The 15482-nt window shown below is 41.1% G+C and overlaps 1 protein-coding gene and 1 pseudogene across 1 annotated transcript; both read left to right on the top strand.

Moving 5' to 3' along the window:
- Window positions 1-1942: 1942 nt before the first annotated feature.
- On the top strand, window positions 1943-2881 carry LOC119803390 (olfactory receptor 6C2-like). Its single transcript, XM_038314675.1, has one exon. It carries the CDS (start codon window positions 1943-1945, stop codon window positions 2879-2881), a length of 939 nt encoding a protein of 312 aa, XP_038170603.1.
- A 7349-nt stretch (window positions 2882-10230) lies between these two features.
- LOC119803636 lies at window positions 10231-11179 on the top strand (annotated as a pseudogene).
- Window positions 11180-15482: the final 4303 nt, after the last annotated feature.

Raw genomic sequence — 15482 nt, 5'->3', positions numbered from 1 at the left:
TAAGCAGGAGGAGGGATAGGCAGGGGCTGGCAGCAGAGTGAAAGGGGGAACCAGCTAGCCAGTCAGCCAGGGGCCAGACAGACAGACACAGAGGAAGCAAGAAAGCAGGATAGATAGATGAAATAAATGAGCTTCGGGGCAGCACATAGATTAATAGAAAATGGATTCATTTAAGTTAAAAGGAAAAAACGCTAGCTAGAAACAAGCCTCAAGCTAAGGTTGAGCATGCATAATTAATAATAAGTCTCTGTGTCATGATTTGGGGGATGGCAGTCCAAGAAAGCCTGGTATATTTTCTTTTGCAGGGTAGACATCTGAGAAAAGTTGCTGAAAACAAATTTCAATGAATGTTAAGTTTGGACATAAAGAAAGGGAGACATGGCCGAACCAATATCATACTGACATTCCTGAAAAATATGTTTGAGTAAAGGAACAAACACTTGGACTGCTTGGAAGTGAAAAAAATGGACAGTGATGAATGCCAAAGAGAAAGGTGTGGTGTCTTTGTAATTTGTTTACAAAGACTGATTTAAATAAGCTCAAGGTTCTTACATGTTTGCTTCAATTAGGTAGAAGGTGGGTAGGTGGGTAGGCAAACAGATAGATGGATAGACGGCAGATGATATTGTATAGGTAGGTGATAGATGATAGATAGATAGATAGACAGACAGACAGATGGATAGATGGTAGATGATATTGTATAGGTAGGTGATAGATGATAGATAGATAGATAGACAGACAGACAGATGGATAGACGGTAGATGATATTGTATAGGTAGGTGCTAGATGATAGATAGACAGACAGACAGATGAATAGATGGCAGATGATATTGTATAGGTAGGTGCTAGATGATAGATAGATAGACAGACAGACAGATGGATAGATGGTAGATGATATCCTATAGGTAGGTGATAGATGACAGATGGTAGATAGATAGATGATCGATAGAAAGATAGATATAGATATATAGATAGATGCATAGATAGATACATAGATAGATACATAGATACACAGATAAATACATAGATAGATACATAGATAGATGCTAGTTTATAAAACCAGAAAACAGCAAAAAGATTAGGAAATGGTTGATGGGGTAGTGGGAAGAATGATCTAAGGAGCAATGATTAAGAGGGCAGGGTTATCATGTGGGCAGTACTGCAGACCACCCTACTAGCTCCACCCTTTACCTAAAGCATTGCAACAGGACTACATCAGGTTTATGTTCAAATTCTAGAACTTGTTTCCTTACACTACTTCAGGGATCTCAAAAACTTTCTACCGAAAACGTCCCAAAACTTACTAAAGAAATACTCCTCACTGCCAAATACAGGAATGGTAAACCGGAGGCACAACCTTGTGTTTTACACTTTTAATCTCCTATTTAGGGTTAATCTGAAATTCAGACAGCAAAGTTGTCCCCTTAAAGTGAAATGATAACTGCTAAAATGAATGACAACAGTGTAAGATGATCAACATAAAATCCTAATTAGCCGAAGGTTTTTGGTTTGAGATATAGAGTGTCACAGAATGGTGGGGATGAAGAAAAAAATTAAAAAGATGAAAGGGGATTAAAGAACGCATTGTCAAGACTTCTTTTAGGAAGAATAAATCTATATCTTGAGACAATGAAGCTGAGAAGTTGCATGTGGTACATGCACAAGATTTATGTTTGGTTTGGGTTCTATTTGGCATCTTTAGAAACGCAGAGAATATAGAAAAGCCAGAAAATTATATACATAAGAACAATACAGATATTTCCACAGAGGCCATGAAGCAGGACACCAGTGGCATTGCCGTCTTAACAAACATTGTCAAGTGAGAGGAAAGGGTGCGCATGCGGGGGGCTCCCTGGCTGGGGAGTCTTCAGGTTCCGCTGCCAGCTTCGTCTAACACTTCTCTCTTCAGGTCCGAACACTCATGACTTGGCACAAGACAGGGATGAGAAATCATACGGCAATAACAACATTCATCTTGCTGGGGTTGACAGATGATCCTAAACTACAAGTTCTCCTTTTCCTGTTTTTGTTCCTCACCTACACGTTGAGCATGGCTGGGAACTTCACCATCATTGCTCTCACGCTCCTGAGTCCTCATCTTAAAACGCCCATGTACTTTTTTCTCCGAAACTTTTCTTTCTTAGAAGTCTCGTTCACCACTGTCTGTATCCCCAGATTCCTGTACACGATGGCGACTGGGGACAATACTATTACTTACAATGCTTGTGCTGCTCAGTTGTTTTTCGTCGTCTTCTTCGGAGCAACAGAGTTTTTCCTCCTGGCTGCCATGTCCTATGACCGCCATGTAGCCATCTGCAAGCCCCTGCATTACCCCAGCATCATGAACAACCGAGTGTGCACAGCTCTCGTCCTCTCCTGTTGGTGTGCTGGCCTGTTGGTCATCCTCCCGCCTCTTGGCATAGGCCTCCAGCTGGAGTTCTGTGACTCCAATGTGATTGATCATTTTGGCTGCGATGCCTCTCCCATTCTGCAGATAACCTGCACAGACACGGTGTTCATAGAGAAAATTATCCTGGCTTTGGCCATACTGACACTCATTATTACTCTAGTGTGTGTTGTTCTGTCCTACACATACATCATCAAGACCATTTTAAAGTTCCCTTCTGCCCAGCAGAGGAAGAAAGCCTTTTCCACTTGCTCTTCCCACGTGATTGTGGTTTCCATCACCTACGGCAGCTGCATCTTTATCTACATTAAGCCTTCGGCGAAGGAAGGGGTGGCCATCAATAAGGTTGTGTCTGTGCTCACTACATCAGTGGCCCCTCTGCTTAACCCGTTCATTTATACACTTCGAAACAAGCAAGTGAAAGCAGCTTTCAAAGATACCATAAAACGAATTGTATTTCTCACAAAGAAGTAAGTTCCTTAGGCAAACCTAAATTTAATCGAAGTAACCGGACGTGACAGTATGTGTCTTCCTCCCATCACATAGATTCATCGAGATAATTTTGCTTTAATAGTTTTCTCTTATAATCCAAAAATGAGAATCATGTAAATTGTTTCACCTTCTTTTAAGTTTATTTTACTTAGAATGGTTTCTCCAATTAGTGTGTTCTTCAAAGATTAGATTACATAAATTCCCAATGCCATACAAAAGACATACAAATAAGAGTTGTGTCTCTGGTGGGATCTAAACACACATGTCTCATTTCTTGGGAATACTTAAATCTCTGCCCTTGACTCAGTAAGAGTCATTAAAGACTCTTCTTTAAAAACCTATACCATGTTTCAATATGATCAAAGTCCCAATGCTAAGGACTAACAGCTTTCAGATGTTGATATTTCACTGTTTTGTATTATAACACACATGAAGGGGATGCTGACAAACCTACCACTGCCTGGAGTGTACCTGTGCTACCCTTCCCCTGAAGACCAAACATCTTTCCCTCCTGTCATCTCATCTATAACAAAGTGGCCACAATCAAAGAACTGAAGTTCAGCTCATCTTTCAGCTGTCAACTCAGGCATTTTAGGGATGTTTATCTGGTGCTATCAGTCTATCAGTATCTGGGAAGTCCATGTGTATCCGTGTGGTGTGCTCCTCGGAAGAGCCCCAATGTGCAAGGTGGTGTTTCTCGATCTAAACACCTTATTTAAAAGCAAAGGAAATGAGACTATTCAGTTAGTTTTGCTGAAAATTTATAAGGAAGGACAAAGCGGGGACCTGAACATTACTTTGAGCTTTCTTGGCGACAAAGATGGGTGTTGTTGAATATGTGGGGATAAAAATGAAAGATCAAGGTAATTGCTTAGATGTGTGTGAGGATTATGTGCATTAGTGATTAACTCTGAGTTACCAACAATGCATTGGTGTCACATTAAGGGAAGAAATAAAAACACTTTCCCTTGTCATCTAGACAAGAACAAGTTCAAATCCAAACTCTCCACATCACACTCCCTGTATCTTCCATCATCTGTCTGTCAGTTGCATTGGTATGCATCTGTGTCTGCACCAGTATCTGTGTCTGTCCCTGTGTGTGTGTGTCTGTCTGTGTGGTTGTACCTGTCTGTTTCTTTCTGTGTGTGTCTCTGTGTCTGTGTGGTTCTCTGTCTGTCTGTCTGTGTGTGTGTGTGTATGTTATGTGTGTGTGTTTGTGAGAGAGAGAGAGAGAGAGGTCAGAGAGATAGAGAGAGAGAGAGAGAGAGAGGGGTAGAGAGAGAGGAGAGAGAGATGACGAGAGGAGAGATAGAGAGAGAGACGAGAGAGAGGAGAGAGATGAGCTGTGTTCCTGTATATGCCATGTGTGTCTGTTATCTAACAGAGGCTTCACTCTGAATTTATTGAACACCACAGAAACGATCACATGGAAAAGGAATGGGATGCTTTCCAGAAAACTTTAGCTGAGGTTTAAAGGGATTAAGTCACTGGCTCCATCTAATCCCAACCAACCCACATAACATTGTTTATCAATCCACTATCCATAAATGGCAGCTTTCAACCTTAATGGTAGATTTCAGGAAGTTTTGTTTACAATTTATGTTTGCTTGTTTCAGAAAATGATACACATGCATTATCTGGGTCAGGGCATAGGATGAGTACACATGCGTAAAACTGCAGCTATGCATTAGCCTAGGTTGTAAAAGTCAATTGCATAGAAAATCCAAACCAAGTACTATTGGTCTTACATTGTTCTCCCAAAGGCAGTTTAATCAAACAGTTTGAGCACACAGTAGGATAACAGTCTTAAGCCTTAAGCTACTCAAGGTCTATTATTAACCCCTAGCTGTGAGGTCCAGCAAAAGTTCCAGGCTTTAGGATGCAAGAGGTATTTTCAGAATACTGCATCATCACGTGCAAAGTGGTCAATGAAAGAAAACAACTTGGTGTTTTCCTGTTTTTAATCCTGAAGGTTGTGCCTCATGTAAGCATTTTCTGTGGTGGAATATTAGAATTCATTAACTTTTTTCTGGGGAAAATTGCAAAAACTCATGGATAGGTTTGGAAGGTGAGACGAGAACCAGTAAGCATCATGAAAATAAACTCAGATCAAATTTTTTAAATGCTTATAAAGTGATAAAGACTTGTCATTGTTTATGTGTTTTTCTAATTATGGAAATAAAGTTTTTGCGCCTTCATGGTGTGCACACAGCTATTATTTATTCCTACCAAATGTCTTCTGATTGCTCAGTTATATTCCAAGAGAGATCATAGGCATATTAAAGGTATAACCCTTCTTTAGACGACAAAAATATTCAGAGGTAATAGGATTATTCTCCAAAGAATTTCTTTCTTCTTTTATATTTAAAATTTCTAAAACCTCAAAACATTTAACTAACATCCTCAGGCTTCCTTTATGATAAGTTAAAGCACACATGCTGTAATAGAAATATTATCTGTCTTTACTCTCACAGTGTGATATAACTTTATTGTGAACATGTGTGTTGATATCTAGCATCCACTATATTCTACTGACTGTGTTATGTTAATCAGGTTCATGGGGGTTGCTCATTAAGTAAATTATGCCCTTGACTAGATTAGCAAGATTTATCCATAAAAAAAGAACAAAGCTATATACTGATCTTTTAGGAGATATATACAATTAATTTTTGTTCCCCAATTCTTTTCATTGTAAGTCCAGAATAACACTTTAGAAGTACCATAAGGCTTTTATGTACACATTAACTATATCAAATATTGCTGCTTTTTAATTTGTGAGAAGAGAATATTTTTATTTCATAAAAATAAAGTTTAAAGCAAGATGTTTCTTCAGAGCTGGAGAGATGATTTAGAGTATAATTGTTGCCCGTCCTGACAAACCAATCACTCCTAGGATCCAGACTACACAAGAGAACTGACACCACCAAGTGTCCTCTAAATTACCCACTTGTTCTTCTTTCTTGTAACATGCAATCCACTGATTCTGTTAGTCAGTTGGTTAGTTAGCTATCTGTCTGATTTATCTATTTATTTATATGTGTGAGGGTGGGCTCACATGTGCCATAGCATGCATGTGGGAGACTCCACCAAGCACTGGCCTATTACATGTTTTTCAGACGTTTGTCAATAAAGTATTGGAAAATGCCTTCCTGAAAACTGAACCAAACTTGCGTAGTGCCTCACTGCCCATTTAATCTCTTAAATAAGTCTGCCAGTCAGTCAGATGACTCAGTGGGAATAAAGTAAAACTCCTTCCTGACCTCCCTGTGGTTTCTCACAGGTTTGTTCTCATTTTTATTGTTGGCGGGGGAGGGAGGCTGGTGGTGGTATCTTCATGGCTTTTCCCCGTGTATGCACTATTTCACACTTTAGTTCAATAAATCAAAGTTGTTCTTGACATACTGAACAAAAGACCCTTGCCCTGAGATCATCCCCCCTCCACTCTGAAACAGACCTCACCTCCCACTCTCAAAGACTCCAGTCAACCAACAACTTCTAGCCTTGAGTCATACACCTCTCATTTCTCTTAACAGTTGATCCCATGTCCTCATGTGGGGAGATGACTTAGCGTGGTAGCGTAAGGTCAGAGTTCAGATCCTCAGAACCCAGGCAGATGCCAACTAAGCCTCCAGGGCAACCTGGAATCCCAGCCTTGGACAACAATGAACAAAGGATTTGAAAATAAGCTGACTTGTAAGACTAGCCATATAGAGAAGCTCTGGTTTTATATGAGAGACCTTGCCTCAATGAATAGGGTAAAATACAGTAGAAGATGAACCTTCAGACCTTCACATGTATACACACATGCTTGCATGTACATATTCAAATGTGACCACATATATGCCAATACACATGTGCCCACGTATATGGAAACAATAGCACACATGCATCTCTCACAGCCCCAAAAAATTGAAAAAATTAATACCAATATTCTGGAGGTTGAGGCATGAGAATCAACACTTCAAGACCAGTCTAGGTTATATAGCAAAACAAGGTTGAGGGATGAAAAAACAATCCAACTCAGAAAAAGCAGAGCTGGAATTTTAAATAAAAAATAGTAAATTGTTAAATTATTCTTTTTTTTTCGGTTAAAAGAATGATAACCAAACTTGGATTTGTGTTAGTGATACAAGGGTGGGTTAATATTAATAAATCTATTAGTTTCTATGTCACCAACACATTTGGAAAATGGAAAAGCTATATATTTGTTGACTATAATAAATTTATTTATCAGGTTTGATAACTTAGTAGGTATAACTTTTTAATAAAGCTGGTATTAAGAGTAACTCTTCACAAACTATGAACAAGTTAGTCTTGAACTGCCATGTCAACCCAAACTAACTACCTTGGCTCCTCCACCCCAGCTGTAGGTTAGGAAGCAAATCAATTGGGCAGGGGCCAATTGCAAACAGCGGAAGAGTGGGTGTTCACGCCCTCACTTCTCTCTAATATTGAGTCAAATGTATGGCAAAACATATGCCTCCAGGTGAAAAGTGCCCAGAAATGAGGAGAAGCGTTCAGCTGTGGAGGCTGCTGTTGAATGACTTCTCACAGGTCCAGCATCGATCCGGGAATCTCTAAGAGGCTTCTTTGAACCCCACGGAAGAACTCTCAAGCAGTAAGAAGAGTGAAAAGACGCCCCATCTGTGCTTCCTCCTGACAAGATGGCTTGCACGTGACCTCTCTGACCCCATTGTTCCATCTTTCTCCAAGGCGCCCTTACCAAATGATGCTGTTGAAGTTTTTTCCTCCTAAACTTCATCTTACTATATTGTTAACTAGTTTATTTTCTTTTTTCTTTTTTTTTGGTTTTTCGAGACAGGGTTTCTCTCGCAGCTTTTTAGAGCCTGTCCTGGACCTAGCTCTTGTAGACCAGGCTGGCCTCGAACTCACAGAGATCCGCCTGTCTCTGCCTCCCGAGTGCTGGGATTAAAGGCGTGTGCCACACCGCCTGGCTAGAGCCTGTTATTTTCTAATGAGAGATAGAAAGGGAATGACTTCAATGTGAGAGGGATAGGTAGGACAGACAGAAGTAGAGAGAGGGAAACTGTATTCAAAATTTTATGTATGAGTAAAATGATGAAGAATCTATGTTTAATGAAAGAACAAACACAATAAAAATCACATACACCTTCAAGATTCCAATAGACATTAAGCATCATGAACTGAATAACTACTGGATTCTCGACCTTTCTATTGGGAGACAGTCATTGTTAGACCAGTCCAACCCACAGCCCTTAAGCATTATAACTAAATCCACTATGTATGTATATATGTATGCATATGAATCATTTACACAGACACACACACCATGATCAGTTCTGTCTCTTTAGAGGCCCCTTCCCCTACCATGTTTATTGCTTCAGTTCCCACAAGGGCTATTACTCCAACTCCTTTATGCAGGCAGCTTTCTCAAGGGTCTGTTTGGAGCATTTTCCATAGTTACCTCTTAAATTTAATCCCCAGTACTCTTTTTGAGAGAGACTAACTAACATTTCCTGGACCTGAGTCTCAAGGCAATCACTTATCCTCCAACGGTCTCTGATGAATCAATTAAACAAAAGAGTGTTTTCCTGAATCTTATATAAAGTTGGAAAAAAGACCAAGACCACACTTTAGACCAAATAGAAGCAGTAGGGCTTTCAGCTGACTGTTCCTATATCCAGTTGCTTTGAGTAAGGCAGCGTCCTCAGGAATTACAGGTTGAGTCTATGTGGACCCATGAAAAGGGGCAGTAAGTGACTGGTTAAGGATGAGGAGAACTAGAAACGTTCAGACAACCTCCACAGAAGCCTGCACTGCACTTTGTGAGAAAAGGGGGGCCTGTGGTAGAATTCAGATAGGAATGGTCCACTGTGTCAGGTTCCATCCATATCTACCGATCTCCACGCTGACTCACAGCACCAAGAATCCACAAGCCTGCAATCTGCATTTTGTGAGCAACCCGGGTACAGGTTGGTATTAAAACCTGTCTTAGTGTCCATTTATGTCCCAGCTTCCAGTCTTGTCCAACCTCCCATCTGACTCTTTCCACCTAACGTTCCAGAGGCAATCCCTCAGCTCCTTCCCTGTGCCAAAACGTGAGTATGTCCATCCTCCCTAAGGGCTGTCTACTAACCATTTCTGCAACTTTTGATATTAAAAAACCCATACTTTGGCATGCCTTAAATATTTTAAACATGAAGGATAAAGAAAGGTCTTCCATCCTTTACACAGAAAAATCATCCGCGGGTAACTGCAATTCTTCAAATGCTAGTCTGTTCACACAAGATAAAATCACAACTGTTGGGAAGCAGGCACCAGCATATATTATAGTCTTATCTAAGTCATAAACATAAATTCCCCATATTATTCCACAATAGAAATAATTATAATTTTGTTTCTTTGCATACTCATGTAATTTTATTGTTTCCAATATTTTATTATTGCAATGATAAAATGAAAATATTTGTACAATGATTCATGTTGGCTGTTTGTTGTGTTGGATATGAACATAAATTTTGGAAGACAAAGCGTGAAATCTCCAGGAGCTGAATGCTAATGGGCAGAAGTATTCCAGAAACCCAGCAGAACAAAGAAACCTCTCCAAAGTCTCCTCTAAAAGAATTAGTTAGCAAACACTGAAAATAGAATCTGGGGGAGCCGGAACCCCTTCTGGAAAATATTGACATTCTGGAATAACAATCCCTTACAGATATCTTTATCTATATATCTATAACTACTATACAGAATTCAGTGTTTGAAGGCTTGTTTGAGCTGTGTCCTAGGCACAAAACCTGAAGAGAGAGAAGTGGAGAAGGAGAGAAGAGAGGGGAGAGAGAGGAGAGACAGAGAGAGATCAGAGAGAGAGAGAGAGAGAGATAGAGAGAGGAGAGAGACGAGAGATAGAGAGTCCCCATCCTGCCTGCACTTTGGGTGTTCGCAAATGGAGAAAATAGAATAAAGCAGGTGGTGAATGTGTTGAGAAGGCAACAATAGAGTGGATCACCGAGACCGTGAGGCTGGGGAAAGATGGCACGTGGCTGCTACATCCTCTGAGGGTTGAAGGAAGAATAAGCATAAAAATCAAAATTGAAAAAGCTGCACCCAGGAAAAGCCCAGTTGGTTATGGGACTGCTGCAGCACAGTCATAGGATGAACAATTTTAACACAGATTTTGTGAAGAGCAAGTTGAAGGCAGCAGCCATTGCGTTTGGATCATGCAGAACAGATGGATCCCTAAAAACAGATTTTCAGGGGAACTCTGAGACCTCCTGACTGCAGCGCTAGCTCTGCTCACCATCATCGCCCATTTCTCTCTTTTTCAGCTTCACAAGGCACAAAAGTTGGTGATGAAAAATCAGACTTTAAAACTGAATTCGTTCTTGCTGGGACTCACAGACGTCCCAGAGCTTCAGGTCTGTGTCTTCCTATTTCTCTGCTCACGTACATCCTCAGCATTGTGGGGAATCTGACCATCATCCTCCTCACACTGCTGGGATTCCCACCTCCAGACACCCATGTACTTCTTCCTCAGGAACTTCTCCTTCCTGGAGATCTCGTTCACATCCACGTTTACTCCCCGGATACTCTTCAGCATCTCCACGGGAATTAAGACCATCAGCTTTGCTGGCTGCTTCACACAGTACTTCTTTGCTATCTTGTTTGGAGCCACTGAGTTTTACCTTCTGACGGCCATGTCCTATGACCGCTATGTGGCCATCTGCAAACCCCTGCACTACAACCACCATCATGAGCAACAGGGTTCTGCTCCCTGTTGGTCCTCTGCTCTTGGCTGAGTGGCTTCCTGATGATCTATTATTAATCATCTTGACCAGTCAGCTGGATTTCTGTGCATCCAATGTGCTCAATCATTATTACTGTGACTATGGGCCCCTCATCGAAATAGCTTGTTCAGACACAAGATTGCTGAAGCTCATTGAATTTGTCTTAGCGGTCGTGACCTTGATAGTCAACCCTGGTGCTGGTGATTCTCTCCTACACTCACATCATCAGGACCATTCTGAAGATCCCTTCCTGCGCAGCAGAGAAAGAAGGCCTTTTCCACATGCTCTTCTCACATGTGTTGTCATCTCCCTTTCTTATGGGAGCTGCATCTTCATGTACATAAAGCCTTCAGCAATAGCAGGAGTGGCCTTCAATAAGGGTGTGGCTGTGCTCAATAACTCAGTTGCCCCTTTACTTAACCCATTCCTTTACACTCTAAGGAATAAGCAAGTAAACAAGCCTTCAGTGATACTGTCAGAAAGATACTTCATCTTCACTCATTTTAGTGTCTGATAACAAATGAAAATATTGGATGATATGTCAGGATATTCCTCCTCTCTCTTGAAGTGATTTCTCAGATACGATGGGTAATGGCTGGTGTCAGCAGTCTGTTTCAAATTAGTTCAAGACCTTTCTGATATCTACCTTTGGTGAAAGAGGCAGAAAAATTATATTGGTAGATTTTATACAGAATACAGCTAGTTAAACTCTTTTGCTTGTCATAAATTGGGGCGGATCAGTGTAATTATTGCACCTATATTATTTCCATTATCATTTCCTTTTTTTTTTTTGTTTCTTTTGGTTTTTCGAGACAGGGTTCTCTGCAGCTTTTTTAGAGCCTGTCCTGGAACTAGCTCTTGTAGACCAGGCTGGCCTCGAACTCACAGAGATCCGCCTGTCTCTGCCTCCCGAGTGCTGGGATTAAAGGCGTGCGCCACCACTGCCCAGCTTCCATTATCATTTCTTTAGTCTTCGATCAATAACTATCAAAAGCATAAATACACTGTGTCAGAAATTCTACCTCTTTCTCAGAAGAGATTATTATACCATATACAAATAGTTTTTCTTTTTCATGACAGGGTTCTCTGTGTAGCTTGAAGCGTCTCCTGTAAGTAGCTCTTGCACACCAGGCTGGCCTTGAACTCACAGAGATCAGTCTGCCCTCTGCCTCTTAAGTGCTGGGATTAGAGGTGTGCACCACCACTGCCCAACTTGAATATTTCTTTGTGGTTCGCTTTTATTTGGGCTTTAAACAATTTTATTTCTCTATTTCTTACTCTGATAATTCTTCAGATTGCATCCTGCCTGAGGAGATGACTCAACAGATAAAACGCTTGCTTTAAAAAACATGAGGACCTGGATTCCGATTCCCAGCACTGATGTACTAGCTGATCATGTTGACTTGCACCAGTAACATAACTTACAAGACGGATCAAAGACGAGCTGATTCTAGATATTCCCTATGTATAATCTAAAAGGTAAGCCACAGGTTCAGTGAGAAATTCTGTGTCAATAGTAAGGTAGCAAGCACTTGAGGACAGACACCAGATGTCAATATCTGACCTCCACATTCTTACAGAAAAGCAAGTGCTCACGCACACACACTCAAGCAACCCCCACCCACACAGAGACACAATCAACATTCACCCTCACACATACATGCTCACCACATACAACACACACACACACAGACACATAAAACAAAATATCCTACACGTAAGTACTCCCCACATACAACATACATACAGAGACACACAAAACACATGCCCTCACACATACACATACCACATAAAACACAGACATACAAATATATGAAACAAAGAGACACATAAAATTCACACCCTCAACGCAGACACACATCACATTTAACACAGAGAGAGGAAAGAGCAAGAATATGAGCAAAGAATTCCCACTGAAACAGCTTACTTGAGCCAGTGGGAGCTCACTGACTCTGACCTGACAATAGAGAAACCAGCATAGGGTCAAACTATGTCCTCTGAATGTGGTGACAGTTGTCTGGCTGGGACAGACTACAGGGCCATGGGTAGTGGCACCAGGATTTATCACCTATTGCTTGTACTGGCTTTTTGGAACCCATTCTCTTGGAGAGACACCTTGCTCAGTCTAGCTATAATAAAGAGGGCCTTGTTCCTGCCTCAAAGCAATGTGCCAGACTTCCCACGTGAAGCCTTATCCTTTCTGAGGAATGGAAGGGGGTGGGAAGGGAAGATGAAGGGGAGGTGGAGAAGGGGAGGAAGTGGAAACTGGGATTGGTTTGTAAAATGAGAAAGATCTTTTTTTAAAATAAATTAATTTAAAAAAAGAGTTTGTGTGGTCATGGTGTCTTTTCATAGCAATAAAAACTCGAACTAAGGACAGTCCCCAGAGTCTATCATAATCTCAACAATGTCTTAAAGTCCAAAGATCAAAGTCCTTTTCTGAGTCTTGTGATCTTTTTACTGCAATCCCCTATAAAATCAAAATCAGGTAACATACTTCCAACATATAATGACACAGTATATACATTATCATTCCAAAACAGGGGGAAGTGAGCATAGTGAGGCAATACTAGACCAAAATTAGACTGAAAATCAACTGGGGCAAACTCCAAGCTTTTCATGTCCATGTTTGATGTAAAAAATAAAAACCTGTGCTCCTACTGCAGGGGTGTCTTTGTTACACACGACCCTGCCTCCACCAAGCCTGCCCTAGTGTCTGCAAGGTCCTTGGCTCAGGAACAGTTTTCCTGCTCCTGCACTAAGGCCATTCACCCAGAGGGGTGAGAGTCTGTCTGCCAGGCAGGCCTGAAAGGTCCCTACAAGGGAGTGCAGGCACCTTCAGCTTGTGCTGCAGGTCTGCTGTGTTCTACTCGACTCTGCCCTGCCCCCATAGTTTGCCCTTTTTGTCCAAGGTGTCCTTGGGCTACCAGCAGCTCCCTGTTTCAGTGCTGAGGAGTTCCATCCTGACCGGTGAGTGTGTGTTATCCCGGGGCAGCCTGTCCAGGAAGAGAGGCACAGCTGCCCCTCCCCCAGCTCCTACTGCAGGGGTGTCTTTGTTACACACAACCCTGCCTCTCCCAAGCCTACCCTATTCCATTGTCTTCAAGGTCCTTGGCTCAGGAACAGTTTCCTGCTCCTGCACTGAGGAGATTCACCCAGAGAGTTAGTCACAGCAAAGACTGGACCAAGACAACAAGACTCCTCCTGGCTCCATTTGAAAGAAGAGATGGATAGGCGCCAATGCAAGAATTCCTCCAACAACCTGAAAGGCAACTTAACATTACCAGAATCCAGGAATCCCGAAACAACAAGAATTGAATACCCTATTCCAGAAGAAATAAGAAGAAATCAATTTTAAATGGAACATTATGAAAAATAATTGAGGACCTTAAACAGGAGGTGAAAAACTGCCATAAAGAAAATGGAGATGACAAACAAAAAGGTAGACGAAATGAATAATCTTTCAAAGATACCCAAGAAAAACAAGAAAAACAAGAAAAAGCAATCAAACAGGTAAAGAAAACAGTTCAAGACTTGACGACCCAAATGGAGGTAATAAAGAAAACACAATCTGAGGGAAGGCTGGAAATGGAAATTCTGGGTAAACAAACAGGAACTACAGAGACAAGTATAACCAACAGAATACAAGAGATAGAAGAAAGAACCTCAGACTCTGAAGATACTATAGAGGAAATAAACTCACTGATTAAAGAACAAAACAAATCCAACAAATTCTTAACACAAAACATCCAGGAAATCTGGGACACAGTGAATAGACCAAACCTAAGAATAATAGTGGTAGAAGGAGAAGAATTACAGTTCAAAGGCCCAGAAAATATATTCAACAAAATTATAGAAGAAAACTTTCCCAACCTAAAGAAGGATATTCCTATGAAGATACAAGAAGCATACAGAACACCAATAGACTGGATCAAAAGAAAGCATGACCGCGCCATATAACAATCAAAACACAAAACATACAGAATAAAGAACAGATATTAAGAGCTGCAAAGGAAAAAGGTCAAGTAACATATAAAGGGAAACCTATCAGAATTACACCTGACTTCTCAATGGAAACCATGAAAGCCAGAAGGTCTTGGATAGATGTGCTACAGACACTGAGAGACCTTGGATACAAGCCCAGACTACTATATATACCCAGCCAAGCTTTCTTTCACCATCGATGGAGAAAACAAGATATTCCAGGACAAAAAATAGATTTAAACAATACGTAGCCACAAATCTATTTTCTTTTGAGAGAGAGAGAGAGAGAGAGAGAGAGAGAGAGAGAGAGAAAGAGAGAGAGAGAGATCCTCTAACTTATTCATTGAGTCTAGGACTCTCAGTCAAAGTCAGACTCTTGCTGATATGATAGTTTCCATAGCAACTTGCCATGGGGATCCCACGTCTTCACCTTGTGAGCTGCAATTACAAATGAGCCTCCATGCCTATCCTGCATTTCTGGGGTTCTGGGGGTCTAAACTCTTACACTTATGCTCATACAGCAAGGACTTTACCAATGAGCAACCTTCCAGTTCTCTTCTTGCCCTCCTCTTCCAATGGATCACTTCTTCTTCCCAACATGTTCCCTTCCTTCTTTCAAGTCTTTCTCCCTTTCTTTTCTTTCCCCCTTTTCTTCTTCCTCCTTCTCCTCCTTCTAATTCTTCATAACTCACTGACTTTAGTTAGGGCATCTTACATGTGCACTGGTGTGGGATTGTTTTCTGGGTAATGGACCGTTTACCAGTGGCTTAGCCCTTGAGGAAAAATGATCCCTCTTCCCCAATAGCCATCAAGGGTCAAGAACTATTTAATAA

Source organism: Arvicola amphibius, chromosome 17 (genome assembly GCF_903992535.2).
Source record: "Arvicola amphibius chromosome 17, mArvAmp1.2, whole genome shotgun sequence".
Classification (NCBI taxonomy): Eukaryota; Metazoa; Chordata; class Mammalia; order Rodentia; family Cricetidae; genus Arvicola; species Arvicola amphibius.
Note: the sequence above shows the minus strand (reverse complement) of the source record. Positions and strands in the feature narration are given on the sequence as shown.

Excerpts from the sequence above, each read along its gene's own strand:
- LOC119803390 (XM_038314675.1), top strand. The coding sequence starts at position 1,943 with ATGAGAAATCATACGGCAATAACAACATTCATCTTGCTGGGGTTGACA.